The following is a 22,689-nucleotide window of genomic DNA, read 5'->3' on the forward strand; positions in this document are numbered from 1 at the left end:
GGTCATGCAGGATTAATAAACATATTAGTGAAGGGCTGGGGCTGGCTTTTTAAAAATAACCACCGTGTGACATCCTGCGCCACTGTCCATCTGTTTGTTTACAGGAGCGCACACGGGCTGAAAGCTCCCAACCAACACCATCTCCCAGCACCCTACAATGCTGAGAGATCGAGACAGATAGGAGTAGCCGGCCACATTATAATTTTTAAAAAGCCCGCCCCAGCACTGCCCTTATTTATTAATCCCAGATAACCCCTTTACTTCAGTATGCATGGAGGATGAAAGTGAGGGCCATGGAGGGACTGGTGGCAGCATTCAAGAAGATATGTAATCCCCCTCCTGTCACTACATACACTTAAAGGGGCAATTTGAAGTTGGGTTCATGTTATGACACACCCAACGTATCAATTGGAAAGCTTGTTTGCTGATTAAAACTTCTTTTCACAATAAAGTTGTAGTGGTCAAAAATAATCTGTATTCCATTAACCCTTTTTAGCGAAGGAATCTGGTGGTAGCCGGTAGCAGGTTGCAATAGCCTATGTTATTTGGATTTTAAAGGACATATTCCATTAGAATTTCTGATGGTAGACTGCTCAAACTTACTTGGCCGATGCATTTTCTAGTATGAGGAATAGGTTTTTAGACCTTCAATAACAGTAGGATTCGTTTGAAAAGCAACTTATAAAAAAAATGCTTGAGGCATGACCTGACTTCTAACATGTGCGACACAGAGAGCTGACTGAGTGATACGAGTGACATGAAACCCTCCCTTTCCCAATGAAAATCCCTGGTGAATAAAATAATTCCATATGAATTCCATATCGGCGTAGAAGATGCCCAGCAAAATTTCAAAAGGTCTGGGGTACCCGGGGCGACTCCGATCTCACTTCCTATTCACTGGAAGAAATGGCCAACAGTCTTGATCGATAGTATATATCTTGACATGCATGTACCTTACCTTGATTATACCGTATTGTTGCCACTTCTCTGCTATTTTCCACCCTACCCCACAGGACTGCATTTACTATAGTGTATTGTCTTGACTTGTGGTCATTTTTCTTCTTTTGTTTTGATTCTTTGACTGGTTATGCATATTGATGTTAAGCGGTGGTAGAGAGCTTAGCTTATACAGGGCAAATAATATGTATAATTGCGTTAAAGCCAATTCATGAAGCTGTCACAAGAACTTTTCTATATTCATCTCTAGGATTCGTGCCTTGTGCAAGTCATCTAAAACAATATGTGATGTAATTGTGGATTCATAACTTTATGTAAAATGTGACTTGACTGTCATTGATATAAAAGTGCTGCTTTCTATGCTGTACTGTGATTGTGCATATTTTTCAATGAAAGTTTAAAAATAAATATGCTAATATATGCACACCACCACTCTCTGTAGTTGAGCCTGATGCCACCGGCTGTCTCCATATCAGGGGGCAGGATCAGACTGAACCTCAGTGGGTTTGAGCCTCCACCTCATCAGAATATTTCATATGTTCTTTTTCAGAAGCATTCTGCAGTTACTGAAGGTCAGAAAACATGTTCCTCATATTAGAAAATGCATCACCCAAGTAAGTGCCTGCCTGTGCACATCACCTACCTGCTCAATGCTCACACCTTAGGGGGTCTGATTGCTCTTACCATATACTGAAATACTACAGTATTGCCGTATAAGGAGAATTAGCTATGCATCTATTTATTGGTTATAGATCCTGACGAATGACAGATCCTAGAGTCTCAGACTGCAGGCCAAGATGTGTGTGGATCATTGTTCTCTGATGACATCTCTGGTTTCGGAATTTACATCCAAGATGGGTTTAAGGGGTTAAAGGGAACCTGTCAGGGCGATTTAGAACACAAAAACAACCAAAGTTTCCATATCAACTCATTTAGTTGCAAATCACCTTGTATGCATTTTCTACGTGCTCTTATTAAGTAATAATTAATGATACTTTAGCCTAGCAATTTGAAGTGATGTACGGCGCATGTGCAAAGAAGCCGGGGTATGATCCCAGGTTAACTTGCTGCAACACGAGGGGAAGACAAAGGCACGAGATCTTCAAATGTAAATCCACTGTGACTCATCGTACTCACATCTAGGGGAGTATAAATAAACTGCAGAATATGTAGCAACCATTTCTAAGAGATGCTCAGATCCATACAAATCCATACTAAAAGAACGTGCATACAGCAATATCTTCACCAAAAAAAAAAAATACTAAATACCTGATGCCTGCACTTCATTGACATACTGGAGAAGTTCTTGTCCTTGGTGGATCACATCGAATGTTAAATTATTCATGGTTAGTGCTTTATCAGCATGGTGCTGTAGCCGCTGCTCAGCAAGTGTGAGGTCTTCTGTGTCAAAATTGTTCATTTGTAAATTAAGTTCTTCATTCCAGGACTCCAAGTCTGATATTATCTACATGACAGCCAGATAGAGACCATAAACAGCTATTACAGTTAAACCAAGAAAAAAAAAAGAGAAATTCTAATAACATCTTATTACAATGACAGCTAATAAGGGATGTGATAAACCAAGCAAAAACCAAACTGTTTTTTAAAGAGGTTAAAAACAAGAAAAAAAAGGGAGGAGTAAAGAGTAACACAAAACACCAAACTAAGATGCATAAAAGACCAAATTATAGTGACCGACCTTGCTGGGTGTTTTTGTTACTACTGTACATGGCTATCAAGGCTGTGGAGTCAGAGACAACTTTGGTCTAGTCAGATTTATAACAAAATGGACCAACTCCACAAACCTATAATAAAATTATAAAAATAATGAAATTTCCTTGAAATGTTAAATGTCTATTCCTGTTTAAGGCCATTGTTGAACAACATTTATTGATGCAAGGGTCATGCTGTCATACTGCTCAACTTGAACCCATTGCAGCCAAAGACCCCTTTCACCTTCCTGACATTTTTTCAAATCTGATATGTGTCACTATAAGTTATGACTTCGGTATGTTTAGTGTATATTTATGGAGAAAATGAAAATGATAGGTGCGGAACATTAGGTGGCAATACGCATGGGGGCTCTCTCAGCCCCTCCAACACTGTCCCTTCCATATGGTAAGTATTGTAGTTGGCTTTAATTTGGTTATTTTCTATATCGATTGTTGGACTTTATCCGGTTTGGATGCTATGTAGTAGCCATTCTGAAATTATTATCATGTGCCTATTTTTGGCTATAGGTATCACACTACCATTTTGTATATTGGGCACTTTGCTTGTTTGTGTGCCTTCAGCCCGATTTTTTCCCAACTAGCTATAAACATTTTCTATTGTTGTGCAGCTTTAGTGTCGGGGCTGTGTGGGAGGGGTTTTTGGGTGGGCTTCATGACATGCCAAAATCCTCCCATGGGTACTGTTTAAGGATTCTTCCTTTTTAATTGTTTTTTTTTTGTCTTGCCTCCCATTTGCATGCGTTTTTTTCATGTGTTTAGCACATTATAATTTTGAATTGTGTGTGATGGTCCTCTATGATGATTATTTATAGAGAAAAAACTTATTTGGCGAAAATTTTGAAAAGTTAGCAATTTTCAAAATTAAAAACATTTTAATTTTTCAACAGTCATAACAGCAAAAAAAACTAGATAACTAACATTTACCAAATGTCTTTATGCTGACAGTTTTTTATGCGTCCTCTCATTTATGTATGATGTTATGGGGCAAAACAAGCAGTAGACAACAGATAATAAAACCTTTTTCCCAAAAAACAGAAGAGGACCACATCACATCCACCCTATAGTGATGTAGTAAAGTGTGAGGGGTGGACCAGGTGGCCGCCTGGCAAATCTGTTCCAGTGTAGCATCTCTATAATCAGCCCATGATGCAGCTAAGGCTCTAGTCGAATGGGCATGGATGCCATCCAGAATAGGATCTTAAGAAATTTCATAATCCATCTAGATCTTAATCAATCTAGCAACAGATGCAGAGGATGCCTTATTCCCCTTATTCTTTCCTGAAAAGAATACAAAAAGACTATCCGATTTTCTCCAGGAAACAGTAGAATACAAATATTGGACAATACTACTCATTACATCAAAGACAATGAAAATATTTCGCCTTCTCTGTTATGGGATTGCTGCAGAATGAGGGAAGGGTGATATCCTAAGACACTACTTAAGGCAGAAACTGAAGACGGTACGAGCCCAGGGCTGAAAGTTGGCAGCGGCTAAATACCTGTGTGCAGTTGTGGTGAGGGAAGCACACATACCGTATAAACCCCGGCACTTTGTGCGCCGACGAGCCGGCACGAACCTCGGGGCAGACTAATCGTTCTGATGTTGGGACCGTGCCATCTCCAGCGCAGCACCTTGTGGCATCTGCCATCTTGTTTTGCGGCCTGCAATACGGTGTTTTCTGAACACAGAGGCGGGCACTGAAAATTGTTGCAAAACGTTCTTCCTGTGTCAGAGCCGCAACTCAGCACAGCACCTCATGGTGCCCGCCATTTCATGACTGCATAGGTGGAGTGCCCCTGAAGAACAGTTGGCGCAGCTGAATGGTATGCTGAAGGTATGGAGATAAGTGTGCCGTATATTAACAAGGTGAACTCTAGTAACAGCCAAAGCTGGCTTCTACTACCTTAGTGGACCTAGTGCATGGACCTAGTGCAGACAGGAAAGACAGCAATGTAAATACTCCAGCTAAACAAAGTGGAGAGGCTTTTCTAACAAGATTCCAAGAAGTTGCTTCAAGACAGATCAAGAAAGATAATGGAGGTGCAATCCTCAGCGAAGAGTCAGAGGAAGAGATGCAAGAACATGTTGTGCAATCCTTGCCCCAGCGCCAAAAGAAAACTAATAAAACTCCCCTACAGCCTAACATGGTGGCAGAAATGGCAGCATCTCTACATATACCTGAAGAACCCACACACTTATATATTATACAGGCTGTCAGTCATGCACTGAGGGTGTGGCCGTGCCTCCCATTTATGAATAAGCTGGACAGCTGAATATGCTAATGACTCATTGGAGATCTCACAGGTCATTTGCATATAGCTTAAGGACCTCATTGCTTAGGTTTACAGGCATGTAGAGGGACAATGAAGGGATAGAGCCAATGCTTTCTAATGGCAGTTTATGAAAATATATTTAGTTTAGGGGGGGTTATTTTGCCTGACAGGTTCTCTTTAAGGACGTGTTTAAGGCAGTGGCACACTGCAGTACAGCAGAAGTCCACAGTCTATTTCTTAAGCCTACATTTCCCGGCCAGTTCTTTAGCCAGAGAGCCCTTCTGGATGAGTTAGATAAGGCAGAGGACCGGGCAGTGAGTCTTACGGCACCCTTCTGGACACTTGATATAGATAAGGCTAAAGGTCTCTAAGTATTTTGTTCTGAATATCGCTCTCAAGCTGGTTTAACCAGAAGGTAGCCAATCCAAGGTAGCAGAATCCCAGGATCTTTTAAGAAAACCATCATTGAATCCATGAGATCCTTAAGGGAACCCATATCCTCAAAGGAAAGGGATGACCTGCAAAGCAACTTAGCCACAGATGCATCCACCTTAGGAGCTAAACCGCAGGAGATGGAGATGTCTGTGTAATAAGGATATTTCCTATTAACTGGTCTGAGAATATATGATTTCTTGTCCGGAGAATTCCACTCTTTCTGGATCATTGAGGTTACTGTATCATGAAGTGTAAAGACTTGACTCTGAAAGGGTCTCATTTCGGAGGTTGACTTTAGGGGTCGAGGACCCTTGCAACTGAACACCAGCAGCGCTCTCCTCACGGGGAGGCCATCAATGAGAAGCAACCCTCACACAGGTGCAACCCGGCCACCAACAAAGAAAATCTGGCGCAGAACTAAGGAGCCACTTCGGAGCCCACTGCTCCAACCGGAGGCCTAGACTCACGGTGCCCACACCACCCGATACTAGAGGGTCAGTGAGACACCACAGGGACAAGCCTTCACCACGGTTTACCAAGATCCCCTTCCAGGGACAGGAAACCAAAACTTTGGAGGGAGAGGAGGAGCCACTGTTTATGCTCAGGTTTCCTGTCCCTGGGGGGCAAATCCCTCTCTCTCAGGTGCTGAGAGGGGAAATCATGCATTTAAGGGAATTGCTGAGATTTCCAGTCACTTGGGAGGCCTAAATAATAGTAAAACCCCATAAATTATCTCAACATAGAAACTACACCCCTTAACGTAAATAAAAACTAATTTTATGAAGTTTGTTAACTCCTTAAGGACGCAGGGTATTTTCGCTCATTTCTCGCTCTCCATCTTCAAAAATCCATAACTTTTTAATTTTTCAGTGTACAGACGTGTGAGATGGCTTATTTTGTGCGTAACAAATTTTACTTTCCCGTGATGTTATTTATGTTTCCCTGCCATGTAGTGGGTAGCCGGAAAAAAATTCCAAATGTGGAAAAATTTTTAAAAACCGCATGTGCGTCACGTTCTTGTGGGCTCAGTTTTTAAGAGTTTCAATCTTCGCTCGAAAGAACACGTCTATTTTATTCTTTGGTTCGGTACTATCGCGGTGATACCAAATTCATACAGGTTTTATTGCATTTTAATAAATTTTCAAAAATGTAAACAAATAAGTGCAAAAAAGAAAAAAACTTTTTTCTGACACTAATAACTTTTTCATACTTTGGTGTACGGAGCTGGGGGAGGCGGCATTTTTTGCGAAATGAGCCGACGTTTTCATTGCTACCATTTTGAGGACTGTGCAACATTTTCATCATTTTTAATTTTTATGGCATGTAAAAAGGTGTAAAAGTCGTGTTTAGGACATTTGGGCGCCACTTGCCATCTCACGAAGATTCGAGGCTACCATGGCAAGTGATCGCCGCCCCCTGATGACACCGCCACATTTTAAGTGCCGCAACAAGGTTGACACCCGCGATCGGTGCAAGCTCCGACCGCGGGTGTTAGCGATGGGTCCTTGCTGCGATAAGCAGCAAGGCCCATCTCTGTATGAAGAGGGCTCAGCCCGTGAGCCCTCTTCATACACCGTTCATAGCTCTGTGGCGGATATATCCATCACGGAGCGTGAAGGGGTTAACCTGCTAAATATTTTAGAGGCTAAATGAATGTGTTTTTCAAAAAATACACACAATTGATACCTTGTTTCTTCCGAGTATCAATATGTGGTATATCAACCTGCTCTATGGCCACAATCCATGGCACTGAAGGGAAGTGCGCCATTCAAAGCAGATTTACAATGTTACATTGAAAGGGCCAGAAGTCTCATTTAATGTACCAACCTTTTATGCGGGACTAGAAGAAAGTATTCAAAAAAGAAGAAAATCAGCTCACCAAAAAGTCCAGACAATGCGGTTTCTCTGACTCCACTGGCTCCCGCACGGACAACCTTGGCCACAGGTGCACACAGAGGAATGATACTAATTGGAAGAAATCCAGCTGAGCACGAGGAGTCGATGAATGAGTAAAAATAGCAAAATTTATTCAGTCCTTTTTAAAAAAGTAGATTGTACAGCACAGTACATGGAAAGACAAAAACATAAAGGCTACAAGCCTACGCGTTTCGGTACACGACCTTATTCATGGCTTATGCCGAAATTTTGCTATTTTTACTCTTTTATGCGGGACTGTACCAAATTGCCTTGGAAAAATTCACATACACAACACCGCCTCGCATAAGCTAAAGTCAGATTAGTCTCACAGTACCGATCCCTCAAACTCTTACTAAACCCATTCCAGGATTACTTTTTCATTAGCACCACATTTGCCATGTCCCAGTCCCGTGGAACAGTAACTGTAAAGGTTTTTTTAATGTTTCACAAATCAATAGCTCTTGGGATATAAAACATCTTTGCCTATTATGTTTATCACCTATATTCAGCAGTTTCCTTGCTATAGCCCTCACATTACTTCATTGCTGTAATGGCTGCCTCCTCTCCATGTGCTGATAAGCCCTACGAGTTCGTAGCTTGTTTACACTTTGTTTCTGTCGGTTTCCTGGGAGGAGCTGCTGCCTCCTGCTCACAGAGGAGGTGGTCATGTTTCAGTGAAAGCAGCAGAGCTGGAAGTGTGCACAACAGTGAATGAAGATGTCTCCTGCACAGAATACTGGGGTACAAGTCTCCCATTCCCTATCAGTCCCTCCAACCCAGTTTCTTTGTCTCTCTCAGCATCTCATGCTGCTCACTTGCCCCACCTGTCCAGATAAGATATTAACCCTTACTGCTCACACCGCACAGGCTATAGACTGCATGTAAGTGGGTTACTAATTAATTCTTCCACTTATTACATGTCCCCTGCTCCTCCATGCGACAGAAACTGCCAAACTGTCACCTTATACATCCTGTATGTGCACTGTGCAGTGGATTTACTTGTGGGAACCAAATGTAAATTGAGTATAAGATGACCCGAATATAAGCAGAGACCCCTAATTTTAACGCAAAAAACTGGGAAAACCTATTGACTTGAGTATAAGCCGAGAGAGAGAAATGCATTGGTCACAGCCTCCCCAGTATATAGCCTGGCAGCCCCCCGTTGTATACAGCCTTCCAGCCCCCCCCCCCCCGTTGTATACAGCCTTCCAGCCCCCCCCCCCCGTTGTATACAGCCTGCCAGCCCCCCCCCCCGTTGTATACAGCCTGCCAGCCCCCCCCGTTGTATACAGCCTGCCAGCCCCCCCCATTGTATACAGCCTGCCAGCCCCCCCTCCCGTTGTATACAGCCTGCCAGCCCCCCCTCCCGTTGTATACAGCCTGCCAGCCCCCCCTCCCGTTGTATACAGCCTGCCAGCCCCCCCTCCCGTTGTATACAGCCTGCCAGCCCCCCCCTCCCGTTGTATACAGCCTGCCAGCCCCCCCCCCTCCCGTTGTATACAGCCTGCCAGCCCCCCCCTCCCGTTGTATACAGCCTGCCAGCCCCCCCCTCCCGTTGTATACAGCCTGCCAGCCCCCCCCTCCCGTTGTATACAGCCTGCCAGCCCCCCCCCTCCCGTTGTATACAGCCTGCCAGCCCCCCCCTTGTATACAGCCTGCCAGCCCCCTCCCCGGTTGTATATAGCCTGCCAGCCCTTAAAAATAATAAACTCAGTACTCACCATTCCGACGGTCCATGCAGCTCCGACTGAAGCGCCTCATCTGCTTCAGGCGGAATGGTGAGTATTGAGTTTTTTTATATATATACCCGAGTATAAGCCGAGTGGGGAATTTTCAGCACAAACATTGTGCTGAAAAACTCGGCTTATACTCGAGTATATACAGTACATTGAGAGATAACACACGGCATAATGGGATCTGTGGGCAACCTAGCTGTCCTCAGCATGAGGGCATAGACTAACAGATATTAGGCTCTGCCCACTTCACCTCTAGTGAGAAAGATTTTTGTCAAACACTTTCAGAACAGATAATGCCATAACTTTGGAAAGAAAAGGACAGGCAGCACAAAGTAGGCATCATACTGCTTGTTTTCAAAGGGGGAATCACACATAAAATTTGGTAAAATCACTATAGCTTTACAGTTATGCTTTAAGGCAGTGGTGGCGAACCTACGGCACGGGTGCCAGAGGTGGCACTCAGAGCCCTTTTTGTGGGCACCAAGGCCATCACCAGAGAAGACTCCAGGTATCTTTAAGGCAGTCCCAGATACCCCATGACTTGCTGTGCACAGAGCTATTTTAAAGTGACAGCTCTACCTGGGACTACTGGGGGACTGGGAAGGTGTGGACAGATCTGGATTATCATTGTAGCTCATGCTCCGGCCCTGACAATTCTTCCTGTTTATGGGACCCTCGAGAGAAGCTAAAATGATCATACAAATTTCTTCTATTTTCTGCTTTATTGGTGTCCTCAGGGTGCTGATATGAATGTGAGCAGTGACAGAACAGGGAGTATAAATCACGAATTCAATTTCTGTGTTGGCACTTTGTGAAAAAAAGGTGGGTCTTTCATATATTTGAAAAATAATTTGAGATTACTTTTACTTTCATAGGCAATATTTTCTTCAGTCTATTTTGGTGCCTTTATCAGTTTTTACTTCTCTCTATTATTCTATAACGCCTAACACCTTTGTACTTAGGGAACTACAGAGTCCTAATCGTTCTTGTTTATTGCTTTCCTTCCCATACTACTCTCTGAATGCTTTACTATAGTCTCAGACTAATTATCAGCTGTAACGTGTCTGTAATAAAGCTTTATTGATAATCCTTGGTCCCATTACGACAAAAAAATTTTGAAACTCCAATTGTCACTGTGCCAAAAATATTTTTTTGTCTGGTTCTACAATTATAAAATATCAAACACAAAAGAATGACCTAGCACAGCCTAATCAAATATAATGATTGCCGACACACCAATAAACAATTAATGCATGTACCAAGAAAAGAAGCCAGTGTGTCATACGGCAAATAGTAGTACAAAAATGAAAAAGTCTTTATTAATAATAGGTTACATACAAGACATACAAGGAACACTCAAAGTTAAAATCACTTAAAAAGTACCAAGTACACATGAAAAATGCAAAGTTGGATATACAGGTAAGTATATACCAACAACACCCCCTCACACATGGGATAAAGTACGTCCGAAATTTTCCATAGGCACCTGACTACGTGTGCCAACCAAGCAAAGGTATAAAGAGGTAAATTGGTGCAATAAAGATACCTATTACAAAAGAGTCTGAAAATTCACCCCTGAGGAAGTCTCCTAAAAGGAGACAGAACACGTGGGGAGCCCTCCACCCCCTCCACCGCTACTCCGTTGCCTCACAGATTTACCCTCTTCCGCCCGTCTGGAACACTGGTCCAGTGTGCAGTGTAATGTATCTAGGCCAGACTCTTTTGTAATAGGTATCTTTATTGCACCATTTTACCTCTTTATACCTTTGCTTGGTTGGCACACGTAGTCAGGTGCCTATGGAAAATTTCGGACGTACTTTATCCCATGTGTGAGGGGGTGTAGTTGGTATATACTTACCTGTATATCCAACTTTGCATTTTTTATGTGTACTTGGTACTTTTTAAGTGATTTTAACTTTGAGTGTTCCTTGTATGTCTTGTATGTAACCTATTATTAATAAAGACTTTCATTTTTGTACTACTATTTGCCGTATGACACAATTATAAAATATAAAATTTCAACTTCCATACAAATTCAACTTAAGAACAAGCCTATGGAACCTATCTTGTAAGTAACCCAGGGACTGCCAGTATACATTTTTTTGAGAACATTGTCCCAGATTGTGCCATTAAAGGTCCTACAATGACACAGCAATGTGCAGAACATGTCTCACCCTCGCCTGCTCTGCTCATTGTAACAACGGAGTGAAAACATATCACTGAGAGGCTCAGGAAACAACCCCCAGGGCACTTGAGGCTTTATTAGCATACTTTTAAAAGCTTATTTTAGAAGGAAGAAGGTCATGGATAACAAATATAAGGCAATTACCAATCACGGTGCCTGGACCTATGACCTCCCTGGATTATCATAAAGGATTTTGATGGTAGATTTTCTTTAACAATATACCCCACAAACAATTTTTGCAAGTACAAAAAAAACTTTAGAGGGGTGTGGCCTGAATGAGCCTGCACTGAGAGGCATATAGAGAGCTCCCACCAGTTATCCTGCTATAATCCGGTTTCTGCCCGAGTTCTGGCTCCAAAACCGAAGATCTTGCTGCTGAAACCACTTGGGACGTTCTGGTACCGACACTGCCTCAAAATATGCCCTCTATAGACACAAAAGCTTCTTGCGGCCCTGATCTTCAAGATGGCATCGACACCTCCTGCATCTTCCCCCCGGCAGAAAGACATCGCAGACCAGCTGGGATGCTTTGCCGGAAGACAGGTGGAAGCCAATCAGACCCTCCTGGTGACTCAAGGCAGCGGCTGGTTGGATGGACGGGTCGGCGGTGACCATGACATGACAGAGGACAAACTCTCTGACAATATTGAGGTGGGTGACTGGATGACTGTACAGATACCCAGGACGGCTAGGGATAGGGCTGCTGAGCCCAACATTCAGGACGTGTTGAAGACAGTAATCCGCTGTAACACAGGCATTAGCTCCCGCGCACAGCAGGTGGGGGGGGGCATGAGGGAAGATCTGTCCATTCTGCGCCATGAAGTGCATAAAATGAACATTACTGAAGTAGAGCAGAGAACCTCAGATCTTGAGGATGATGTGGCAAAATGTAAGAAAGGTTCTAGAAGGGCAAAGCATGAGATTGGTACCCTGTGTGACAAAACAGATGACCTAGAAAATAGGACATGCAGAAATAATGTGCGGCTTGTGGGGATACCCGAGAAAGAGGAGGGCCAAGACCCCACAACATTTATTGAGCAGTGGCTGCTTCAGAAATTTGGGAAAGAAACGCTATCCCCATTGTTTATTACTGAAAGGGCCCACAGGGTCCCCACTAGGCCAACCGCCCAGACCAATGCTGAGATAGAGATACTATCCTCCGTAAGGCACGGGACAACACTGCCCTCACCATTAATGGGGCTAAAAAAAACTTTGTTCCCGGATTGTTTTTACAAGATGTGCAGCAGAGGAGAGCCATGAAACGTAGACAAGCGACAGATTGTTTGTGTGAAGTTTCTGTTTCGACTTTCCTTGCCTCAGCTATCAGCGGAAAATAAGGAAATGCTTGATGGTCCCCTAACATTGGAAGAGATAAAAAAGGCAACGCAGGTATTGGCCAATGACAAGGCCCCAGGGGTGGACAGGATGCCAACGGAAATATATAAGAAATTTGGGGGAAATCCTTTTACCCAAGCTAGCAGGTTTTTTGAGGAGTCCTTTGAAAAAGGGGACCTACCCCGGCCGATGAATGAAGCCTTTATTGTCGTATTTCCCAAGTAGGGGAAGGACCCCCAGATGCCCGAGTCCTATAGACCCATCTCTTGTTGTTTTCCATAGCTAGAGAGCCACTGGCAGCTGCGGTTAGGTTATCTCCGGATATTGAAGGGTTTCGATATGGACAGGTACACAACAAAATAGCGTTATATGTGAATGACGACCTGTTGGAGGAATTTGGATCCCTATCAGAGCTCACTATTAACTGCCACAAATCAACCTTGATGGAAGTGGATCGATAGGACAGTACCTTGGCGGAATTGGTCGCCCTCATACTTTAGATTTAAATACCTGGGGATTGAAGTCTCTCCGTGTGTAAGGGACTTTGAAGAACTTAATTTGACGCCATTTCTGACAACACTGTTCCATAACATAACCTTTGTTCACTACAGAAGGACATAAGATCCAAACAGAGTATACTAATATTTTAAAACCGATCTCACTAAAGCAGCCAAAGGCAAAAGACAAGTTAAAAAAAAAAAAACTTACATCAATAGCATCTCTCTCAAATATGCGCAACTGCAGGAAGAGTTCAAGTTTTACTTTTCTTTCTTGGAAAAGCTCCTCCATCTGAGACTGAGCTTCATCCAGCTGCTGAAGAACACTTTCAATGTGATTAATTGAGCTGTTGTGTGGAGTCTTATTACTGGAAATTGCAGAATCCCTAAGGAACATAAAGGGTAAATTATTTGAAGGTGGTTTAAAACTTAGATGGTTTAGTCTCCCAAATTGTCCTGACAGCTTTCTTTTAACCCCCTTAAAGGGGTATTCCCACTAAGACAAGTTTCTTATATGTACTCAGGATAACAAAATAACACATTCTCTAATTCACGGTTATTAACCAAAATGCAGCATGTCACAGATCTAATTCAAACTTATCTCTATCAGTCGTGGTGTACAATTTCAGTTGCCCCTAGACACGACCCTGTAACTTCTGACTTGGGGTCAGCAGCTGTCTTGGATTTCGGTGTGAGATCATGGAGCTGAGATTTCTGTCTCTCTATGCTGTGTGCCTGTAGCCACGCCAACTGCACGGAGCTCAGAGACACTCAATGATTACTTCCTGCCTGGAGATCGTGAGCAGAGAGTAGCTGCAAACTACAAGTACATAAGTGATAAGGGGGAGAAAGCCACATACCTGTGAGATGTAGCAGAGCTCACAGTTTTAACAGTGTAAAAGACTGTCAGCCTGACTGTCAGCCCCTGTGTAATAGGCATCATGCATCTCATCTGAGATCAGTGTGTTAGTAAATGCCAGAAGCCAGATGAAAGCGCATATACACCTGAACCCTGATATTCTAAGCACCTGGTCACCCCAAAGGACTAGCTGGGTCATAATGTGACTTAAGAGAATCCCGCCCACACCCTGGTATTTTATACTGAGCAAGCAAGGGTATGATAGGAGCTAAAAAAGCAATAAAACAGAGTAAAATTGGAAAGTAAGGGGTTAAAATGATCTTTATTGTGTTAACATCACTAGGGGTTCGAGATGTGGCAATTTTCTTACATGGGAAAACCACTTTAACGACTTGACCATTTTGCACCTAATGTTTTCTTTGTGACACATTGAACTTCAAGTTAGTTAAAAAATGTGGTTTGGTTTATGAAAAAAACGGATAATTGGCAAAAATTCTTGATTTTCAAAGTGTAAAGTTTTCTACTTTGGCGAAATATAGTCTTAACATCAAAACAACTGGATAACTAACATTTACCATTAGGACAGCAGGCATATTCCCCTAGCTTGAACATGTTTGTGGGCGTTAGGGGCGGGTGTCAGATGTTATATACAGTTGACTCCCGCTGCTTTAGGCACCAACAAACATTTACACCATTCAATTTCAGTGTTTTGCCATATCCTGAACACCTATATCTCTTTCATAATTCAGTGTAGAGAGATGTTTAACATTTTATTTTTTGCAGGAATGCTAAAAAGCCATTGACATAACAATTTGGTCGATTTTGTTAAACATTTTTATGGGTGGCGAAATGTCCGCCATTTGGAGTTTTTTCCCCGATATAAGGTTTGTTGCATGGGATAAGCATTTTGTTATTTAAGCGTTTATATAAATTTATATAGGCCATAATTTTGTTTACGAGGAATTTAAAAACATACAATTTGACATGTTGATTCAAATGATAGAGTATGGAAAAATTATATTCAAGAAAGGGCAATAATAGAGGATACATTTTTCCCTAACCATGAAATAAAAACATTTGTTAATTACCTTAACTGTTGAATGAGATCTTCCCCTTCTTTAATTATATTGACTGTAAATTGGAGAGTGGTTTGCTGTTGCTGTCCAAACCGCTTTATTAATTCCTGAACAGCTTCCACTGACTCGGCATAGACATCATCCAAAAGTTCTTTTTGTAAATCCTCCATCCAGGTCCACAACTAAAAGTATGAAAATAGATTTTTCCGTTAAATAATGTTTGTCACTGTATTATTTACTCTTTAGTTAGTTATATGACAGTGTTGTACCCGGGAGAGTCCACTTATAGAGTTTTTCCCACAAATACAAGATTCTTAAATATACTCAGTGAATTAGAGAGTGCGTTATTCTGTTATCCTGTTATTAGCAAAAATTCAGAATTCCACAGATATAATTTCAACCTGTATCAGACCTGGTATATACAATTTCAGTTGCCCTGGGATCCGACCTTAAATCTTCTATCTTCTAGGGTTCGGCAGGTCAGATTATTTTCATGAATAGCTCTGTCTGCTTCTCCTCTCTGCTTTCTGCCCTTCTCTTCTCCAAGAATACAAGCTCCACAGATACTTCCTCTCAGTCTGTGCACAGACTCACCCTACAAACTACAGGCAAGATGAGATCTTCAAAGCAGCGGAAGGAGGCATGTAGCAGAGCTGACAGTGTGTGTTATACCGGAGTTTGCATAGTGTCATTGTGTTATATCCACCTCCTGGATCTCCCATCTCTTTTTTTGTCAGATACTAGAATGTTTAGAAGCTAAATAAAAGTGTAGATAACCCCCAGACCTTGATCATCTAAGCACATTGTCAGCACAAAGCATCTCAAAGCACAGGGGAATCATTTAGTGTCTGCTTAGAGAGTCCCCACCCACACTGTTGTCAGTGTGACAATGACCATCACTGATTGATAGGAGTTAAAACAGCAATAAAACTCAGTAAGTATCGGAGTTAAAAATTATCTTTTTTTTGTAAACATCACTAGGAGGTAATAATGTGAGAACTTTCTTTCATGGCAAACTCCTTAAATGTCATATGTGTGTGTAAACTGCTCTATTTTTCACAGATGGCTTAGTTTTTGGATGCCATGTCAATTTTGTAGACTTTTAAGTTACCAGTGTTGTGAACTACACTGGAAGTGACCTAATTTCGTAACTGCACAATTAAGGAATATATCAAGTGATGAAAAGTGAAAATTGCCAATTTTTATTTCAGGAGTACGACATTCCAGTGCCCAATATTGCTGTCCCCAACTTCTGTCTACATTGACATACAAGTTACATATAAGTGTTCTTCAGATGTGTTACACTCCGAGTTTCTGTTTACACAAGCGAGGCATATTGGCAACATATACTTTATACCAACATACAGTTCAAAATTTATCAAAACTGTAAAAATTATTTAAAATTTTAGTCCAGTCTAGAAATCATTCAGAACAAAAAGGTAAAACTCACCTCCTTAACATGAGAATGAAGTGATACTGACATATCTAACAAAACCTTGCGTTGTTCAACACGTCTAACAAAATCTTGGATCCGGTCCTCTAATTGATGAGCTGCCTGATAAATTTCTTCAGGGTCACACTCTCCTGTTTGAGCCAACTGTTCTGCAGCTTCCAATAACTTATCTGCATTGGTATAGGTGTTCTAAGACAGTACAATTAAAAAAAACATTAAACATGATAAACAACTTTTTTTTTTAATTATAAAGATTTTTATTGGTTTACAATTTTCAGGTACATGCTTATATAAAACAAGTGCAAACAGAGAGGTCTTTACAATCAAGGTAACAAACAATCATATTACGTACTCCTTTTATTTTGTACCTTTGGGAAAGGATGGGGTTTGTGGAGGAGGTTGGGTTGAGGGGTAGGAGGTGGGAATTTTGAGAAAACAGGGGAGGGTATGGGGGAAAAGGTGAATGGATTAGACCTAGGAGGGGATGTGGGGGGGGGGGGGGTTAAGGTGGTGGTAGGGTATAGGCTGTGGGGAAAGCGTTAGGAGGGGGAATGGAGAGTGGTAGGGTATTGTGAGTGGTCAGGAACCTTACTCCTTCCTGAGCCTAGCCACACCTGTCTTATCTATATTTAGAATGCTAACAACAGAAATATTCCTGATGTAATCAGGAAGTGAGCTAATTTTATACATCTGTTATATTTAACAAAGTATAGTTATTATAACCAGATAAAACACAATTATTATTCATTTTAGTTTTTTATTATAACCAGTAATGATCCTTAGTTGGTGGTCCTACTTGTTTTGCCCTTCGTTTCATTGTGTACAAAAATTCTAATGCACCCAATGTGCATTTAATTAACAATTCGCTTATTGTCCTCATCTTAAGACTTTTCCATTCCTTCAAATCTCATTAAGTTCTTCTATGCATAGTTAAGAATCCTATTTATCCCCTACTTCTACAGGCGGAGGTTTATTTCTGAAAACTCTCCATGGTAGCCATAGATTTGTGAACTTGTCATGCATCCTATTTTCCCAACTGCCCAATTCTTCAAGTCAGTAGATTTCATCTACCATATATACTCGAGTATAAGCCGACCCGAGTATAAGCCGAGGTACCAACTATTACCACAAAAAACTGGAAAAACTTATTGACTTGAGTATAAGCCGAGGATGGTAAATGCTGCTGCTAATAGTAAATTTCAAAAATTAAAATAGAGACCAATAAAATTACAGACATCAGTGGGCTAAGTGTTGTTGAATATTTATTTCAAAGAAAACAGTAAACTATCTATGTAAGTGGAAAAGCAGGTCAACAAAAACAATTATCAACAATAACTCAGCAACCATGCTAAAACACAAAGGCTAAAATCCTTCAAAACTGGATTCCTCTTCATCATCTGTATCTGCAAACAGAGTTCAGCATTAGCTGGTGTGAGGATATCTGAATAGACATGGTCATCATCACTGAGTTCACAGTCATCACCATCACTGCTGTCATTCTCATACAATGCACTGTCTTCGCTGCCATCCATAGCATTACTAATGGCACATTTCTTGAAGGCACGTTGCACCATGTCCTCAGGAATATCTTCCCATGCATCACGAATCCACTTTGCTATTAGTTCTATGTCAGGCTTCATCAGATTTCCAACTTTTGTCAGTTGGGCATGTCCAGATGACATCCATTCATGCCACATCTTTATTAGACGGTCTTTAAATGGTTTGTTTAAACACACATCTAAGGGCTGCAATACAGATGTAAGCCCACCTCAAACTAACTTGAGAAGACTTTGCCAGTTTTTTTTATGTCATCACACATGTGGGCTCTGAACATATCCCAAACTAGCAATGATGTTTTTTTCTTTAAGGCTGCTCCTGGTCGTGCATTCCAGATTTCTTCAAGCCATTTTTTTTGTACCATCTTCATCCATCCAACCTTTAACATGTGCACGTACTGTAACATGTGGTGGGAATTCGACCTTTTTAGCCAAGGTCTTTCTTTTAAAATAAATGGCAGGCCGCAGCTTTGTTCCAAACATTACAGAACAACTGAAATAGTTTTTTCTCCTAAACTTTCCACAGTTTTGTTGCTTGGAAGATCAAAGGTCATAGGAGTTTCATCCATATTTCCAATATCTCCAAGGTCATAGTTATGGATCCTTCTTTCTTTTAAGATGAAAGAATGGAATGACATCACTTTTTCATCAAGATCTTTTGGCAACTTCTGTGATATCTTTGTTCTTTGCCGCAAACATAGGCCAAACCTATTCATGAAGCATTCTGGTGATGCAACAAAATTTTCAATGCCCGGTGCTTTTAATGTGTCATCTTTAGCCAATTGTAGGGCACGCAAGCGAATTCCCATGCGTGTTACGCAGTAACCATTTTGACGAAACTCCATAACCCATTTATGCAATTCAGTCTCTAGAGCTCCATATGGATTTGCTAAATCAGGTTGAGCTTTTTTTTGCCTTTGGAAGCTTCTCTAATTCAACTTTCATTTTCTGCCAATCCCCCACTTGTTTCTTGGTCAAAATTCCCTGCTTGCAATACTGTTATTGCTTTGTTCTGCTTTGGATACAACCCTAAGTTTGAAACCAGCTTCGTATGACATGCGTTTTTGACTTGGTCCAGGTTTAGAAGCACTGGGATCCATTTCTATCGGGAGAAAAGAAAGACTTTAAACAAGAATGCCATTGGTACGATCAAATTCCAGACTGTGATGACATGACTATGTTTGCCTGTCTTAGGGCTCAAAATACGGTATACTGTTCACGCTGTGTTGTATACGCACTGCATTACTGCAGATGTATGGGAACACAAAACATACAGTAACAAAATGTGCAAACTCAACAGTGTGAAAATTATGAGCCCTAACACAGGCTGATGTATGGAAGCATTCTGATGAAAAAGCCCATTTGCGCCTTTTTCTTGTAGGCTCTGTTTTTACGGCTTTCAATGTGTCCTCCAAATGACACCTCTACTCAGAGGCAGATAAGGCTGCCATAGGCCCTGGGCTGTATGGAAATTACAGCACCTACAAGTCTGGAATCACTTCCTACATATGGTACTAGCATCAGCTTCTTGGGGAATGGAGGACGTGTCCCTTCTTACTGCTCTTAAATCAACTGTTTCAGGACCTTTGGAGGACCATAAAAGGTCCTGAAATGTCTCTTGTGTACATGTGTATTGAGAGCAGGAACAGATGTACAAGGATTTCATGGGTGAAGGTTCTTCTCAGTATGGTTTAGGTGTACGGAGCTGTGTTAGGTGTCATTCTTTGCGTGATAAGATGTCGTTTTTAGGAACTGTATGACCTTTTAATCACTTTTTATTACAAATTTGCCTTTAGCAGATCCAAGCCAGCACCAACCACGCATCTTTCCGCTGGCTCAATGGTGTATATACACCCACCGGCCACTTTATTAGGTACACCTGTCCAACTGCTCGTTAACACTTAATTTCTAATCAGCCAATCACATGGCGGCAACTCAGTGCATTTAGGCATGTAGACATGGTCAAGACAATCTCCTGCAGTTCAAACCGAGCATCAGTATGGGGAAGAAAGGTGATTTGAGTGCCTTTGAACGTGGCATGGTTGTTGGTGCCAGAAGGGCTGGTCTGAGTATTTCAGAAACTGCTGATTTTCACGCACAACCATCTCTAGGGTTTACAGAGAATGGTCCGAAAAAGAAAAAACATCCAGTGAGCAGCAGTTCTGTGGGCGGAAATGCCTTGTTGATGCCAGAGGTCAGAGGAGAATGGGCATACTGGTTCGAGCTGATAGAAAGGCAACAGTGACTCAAATCGCCACCCGTTACAACCAAGGTAGGCAGAAGAGCATCTCTGAATGCACAGTACGTCGAACTTTGAGGCAGATGGGCTACAGCAGCAGCAGACCACACCGGGTGCCACTCCTTTCAGCTAAGAACAGGAAACTGAGGCTACAATTTGCACAAGCTCATCGAAATTGGACAGTAGAAGATTGGAAAAACGTTGCCTGGTCTGATGAGTCTCGATTTCTGCTGCGACATTCGGATGGTAGGGTCATAATTTGGCGTCAACAACATGAAAGCATGGATCCATCCTGCCTTGTATCAACGGTTCAGGCTGGTGGTGGTGGTGTCATGGTGTGGGGAATATTTTCTTGGCACTCTTTGGGCCCCTTGGTACCAATTAAGCATTGTTGCAATGCCACAGCCTACCTTAGTATTGTTGCTGACCATGTCCATCCCTTTATGACCACAATGTACCCAACATCTGATAGCTACTTTCAGCAGGATAATGCGCCATGTCATAAAGCTGGAATCATCTCAGACTGGTTTCTTGAACATGACAATGAGTTCACTGTACTCAAATGGCCTCCACAGTCACCAGATCTCAATCCAATAGAGCATCTTTGGGATGTGGTGGAACGGGAGATTCGCATCATGGATGTGCAGCCGACAAATCTGCGGCAACTGTGTGTTGCCATCATGTCAATATGGACCAAAATCTCTGAGGAATGCTTCCAGCACCTTGTTGAATCTATGCCACGAAGAATTGAGGCAGTTCTGAAGGCAAAAGGGGGTCCAACCCGTTACTAGCATGGTGTACCTAATAAAGTTGCCGGTGAGTGTATGTGTGTATAGATGTATGATATATATTTTTATGGACAAGGGGGGGTTAAAAATAATAGGAAATTGCTTCACATATCAAAAATACGGCGTGTTATCGAGTCAAGATGGACATTGCACAGCTCCTTCAGACAGAGGATACACTTAGAGAATGAGGCTGACAAATAGCATGACCTGTGAGCTCACATGACATTGATCTGATTGGAGGAGCTGTTTTATGACAGCAGCAGCTGTCCAATCCCTTCCCCATCCTGACTAAGCTCAGTCCTCACATACTGTAACAGATAAATATATATGTGACACCCTAGGTGAAATATTGTGAATTTCAAAACACTGCTAAAGCCATTCTAAAGGAGTGGCAGTCCCCTTCCCGCACGGTGCATACTTTATCTATACAGTATGCCCTGCGGGACTTAGGAGTTATAATAGGGAAGGCTCCGCCCAACCCTCCTTGCACGCGTGTTTCATAGCGTTTGGATTACTGTCAGACTCCGCTGACAGACTCCGCCCCCAGACTACCACCCTGGAGCCGCGGCTGCATACTTTATCGTACAGTACGCAGCCACCAAAGACTCTGCTCCCTAATAGGAGGAGCCGCGGCTGCATACTTCATTGCCCAGTATGCAGCTGCTCACCACTCTGCTCCCTAACACGGAGGAGCCGCGGCTGCATACTTCTTCTATAGTATGCAGCCGCTGAACACCCCATCCCTTCTGCACCAACAGGCCCTGGTAAGACACAAATAACATTACAAACTACATTGGCTCATGTATAAGCCGAGTCTGGATTTTTCAGCTCAAAAATTGAGCTGAAAATCTCGGCTTATACACGAGTATATACAGTACTTTATTTAACCACTCAGTCACTGTAGGTGCTTCTTTCTGTCTCCAATGGACAGGAATTAACAACTTGGCTGCTTCAACTAAGGCTACATTCACACACATATATGGGGGACGTATATACGGCCACACGTGCGGCACTGTACCGCTCCGTAGCCAGGGAAAAGATAGGACATGTCCTATCTTTTCCCGTGATACGGCGCCGTGCGCTGTATCTTCCTATGGAGAGGGTCGGGGGTGAGCAGCACAGTGTGTAGACAAGTTCTTTTTATTGAGGTGCCACTATTTATGTGGTAGCCAAAGTAATACTGATTCAGGTGTGAGGTATATATCTTTCTTGGAAATTGTTTTTATACATTCTTTCACTTCCGACCAATATTTATGGATTACAGGGCAAGACCAGTAAAATAGGTCCTAAAGTACCCCCAGGATTATCGCAACGCCAACAGTTATCTATCAGACCCCTTCTTTTCACGTCTGCTGGTGTACTATACCACCTAGTAATTACCTTAAACAAATTTTCTTGAATACACATACAATTTGAGAACCCATGTGTACTTTTATATATGTTTTTCTTCTGTTTCTCCAACAATTGTATGTTTAAATCTGCTTCCCATGCTTCCCATAAAAAAGGTGGTTTATTTCCACCTTCCTTAACCCCTTCCCGCCGCGGCCCTTTTTCGATTTTGTGTTTTAATTTTTCACTCCCCACATTCAAAAATCTGTAACTTTTTTTATTTTTCCATGTACAGAGCTGTGTGATGGCTTATTTTCTGC

The 22,689-nt window shown here is 42.1% G+C and overlaps 1 protein-coding gene across 5 annotated transcripts in view; it reads right to left on the bottom strand.

The window, feature by feature from the left end:
• TRIO (trio Rho guanine nucleotide exchange factor) overlaps positions 1-22,689 on the bottom strand; it is a 373,142-nt gene that overhangs the window by 286,192 nt on the left and 64,261 nt on the right. For all 5 annotated transcript variants that reach the window (XM_072153041.1, XM_072153043.1, XM_072153042.1 and 2 more), the window contains exons 11-14: positions 16,455-16,646; positions 15,017-15,186; positions 13,281-13,455; positions 2,227-2,422 (exon numbers count right to left, since the gene is read on the bottom strand). In XM_072153041.1, the coding sequence (XP_072009142.1) occupies positions 2,227-2,422; positions 13,281-13,455; positions 15,017-15,186; positions 16,455-16,646 (733 nt within the window). The remainder of the gene's footprint in view (positions 1-2,226; positions 2,423-13,280; positions 13,456-15,016; positions 15,187-16,454; positions 16,647-22,689) is intronic.

This window comes from Engystomops pustulosus, chromosome 5 (genome assembly GCF_040894005.1).
Source record: "Engystomops pustulosus chromosome 5, aEngPut4.maternal, whole genome shotgun sequence".
NCBI classification, from domain to species: Eukaryota; Metazoa; Chordata; class Amphibia; order Anura; family Leptodactylidae; genus Engystomops; species Engystomops pustulosus.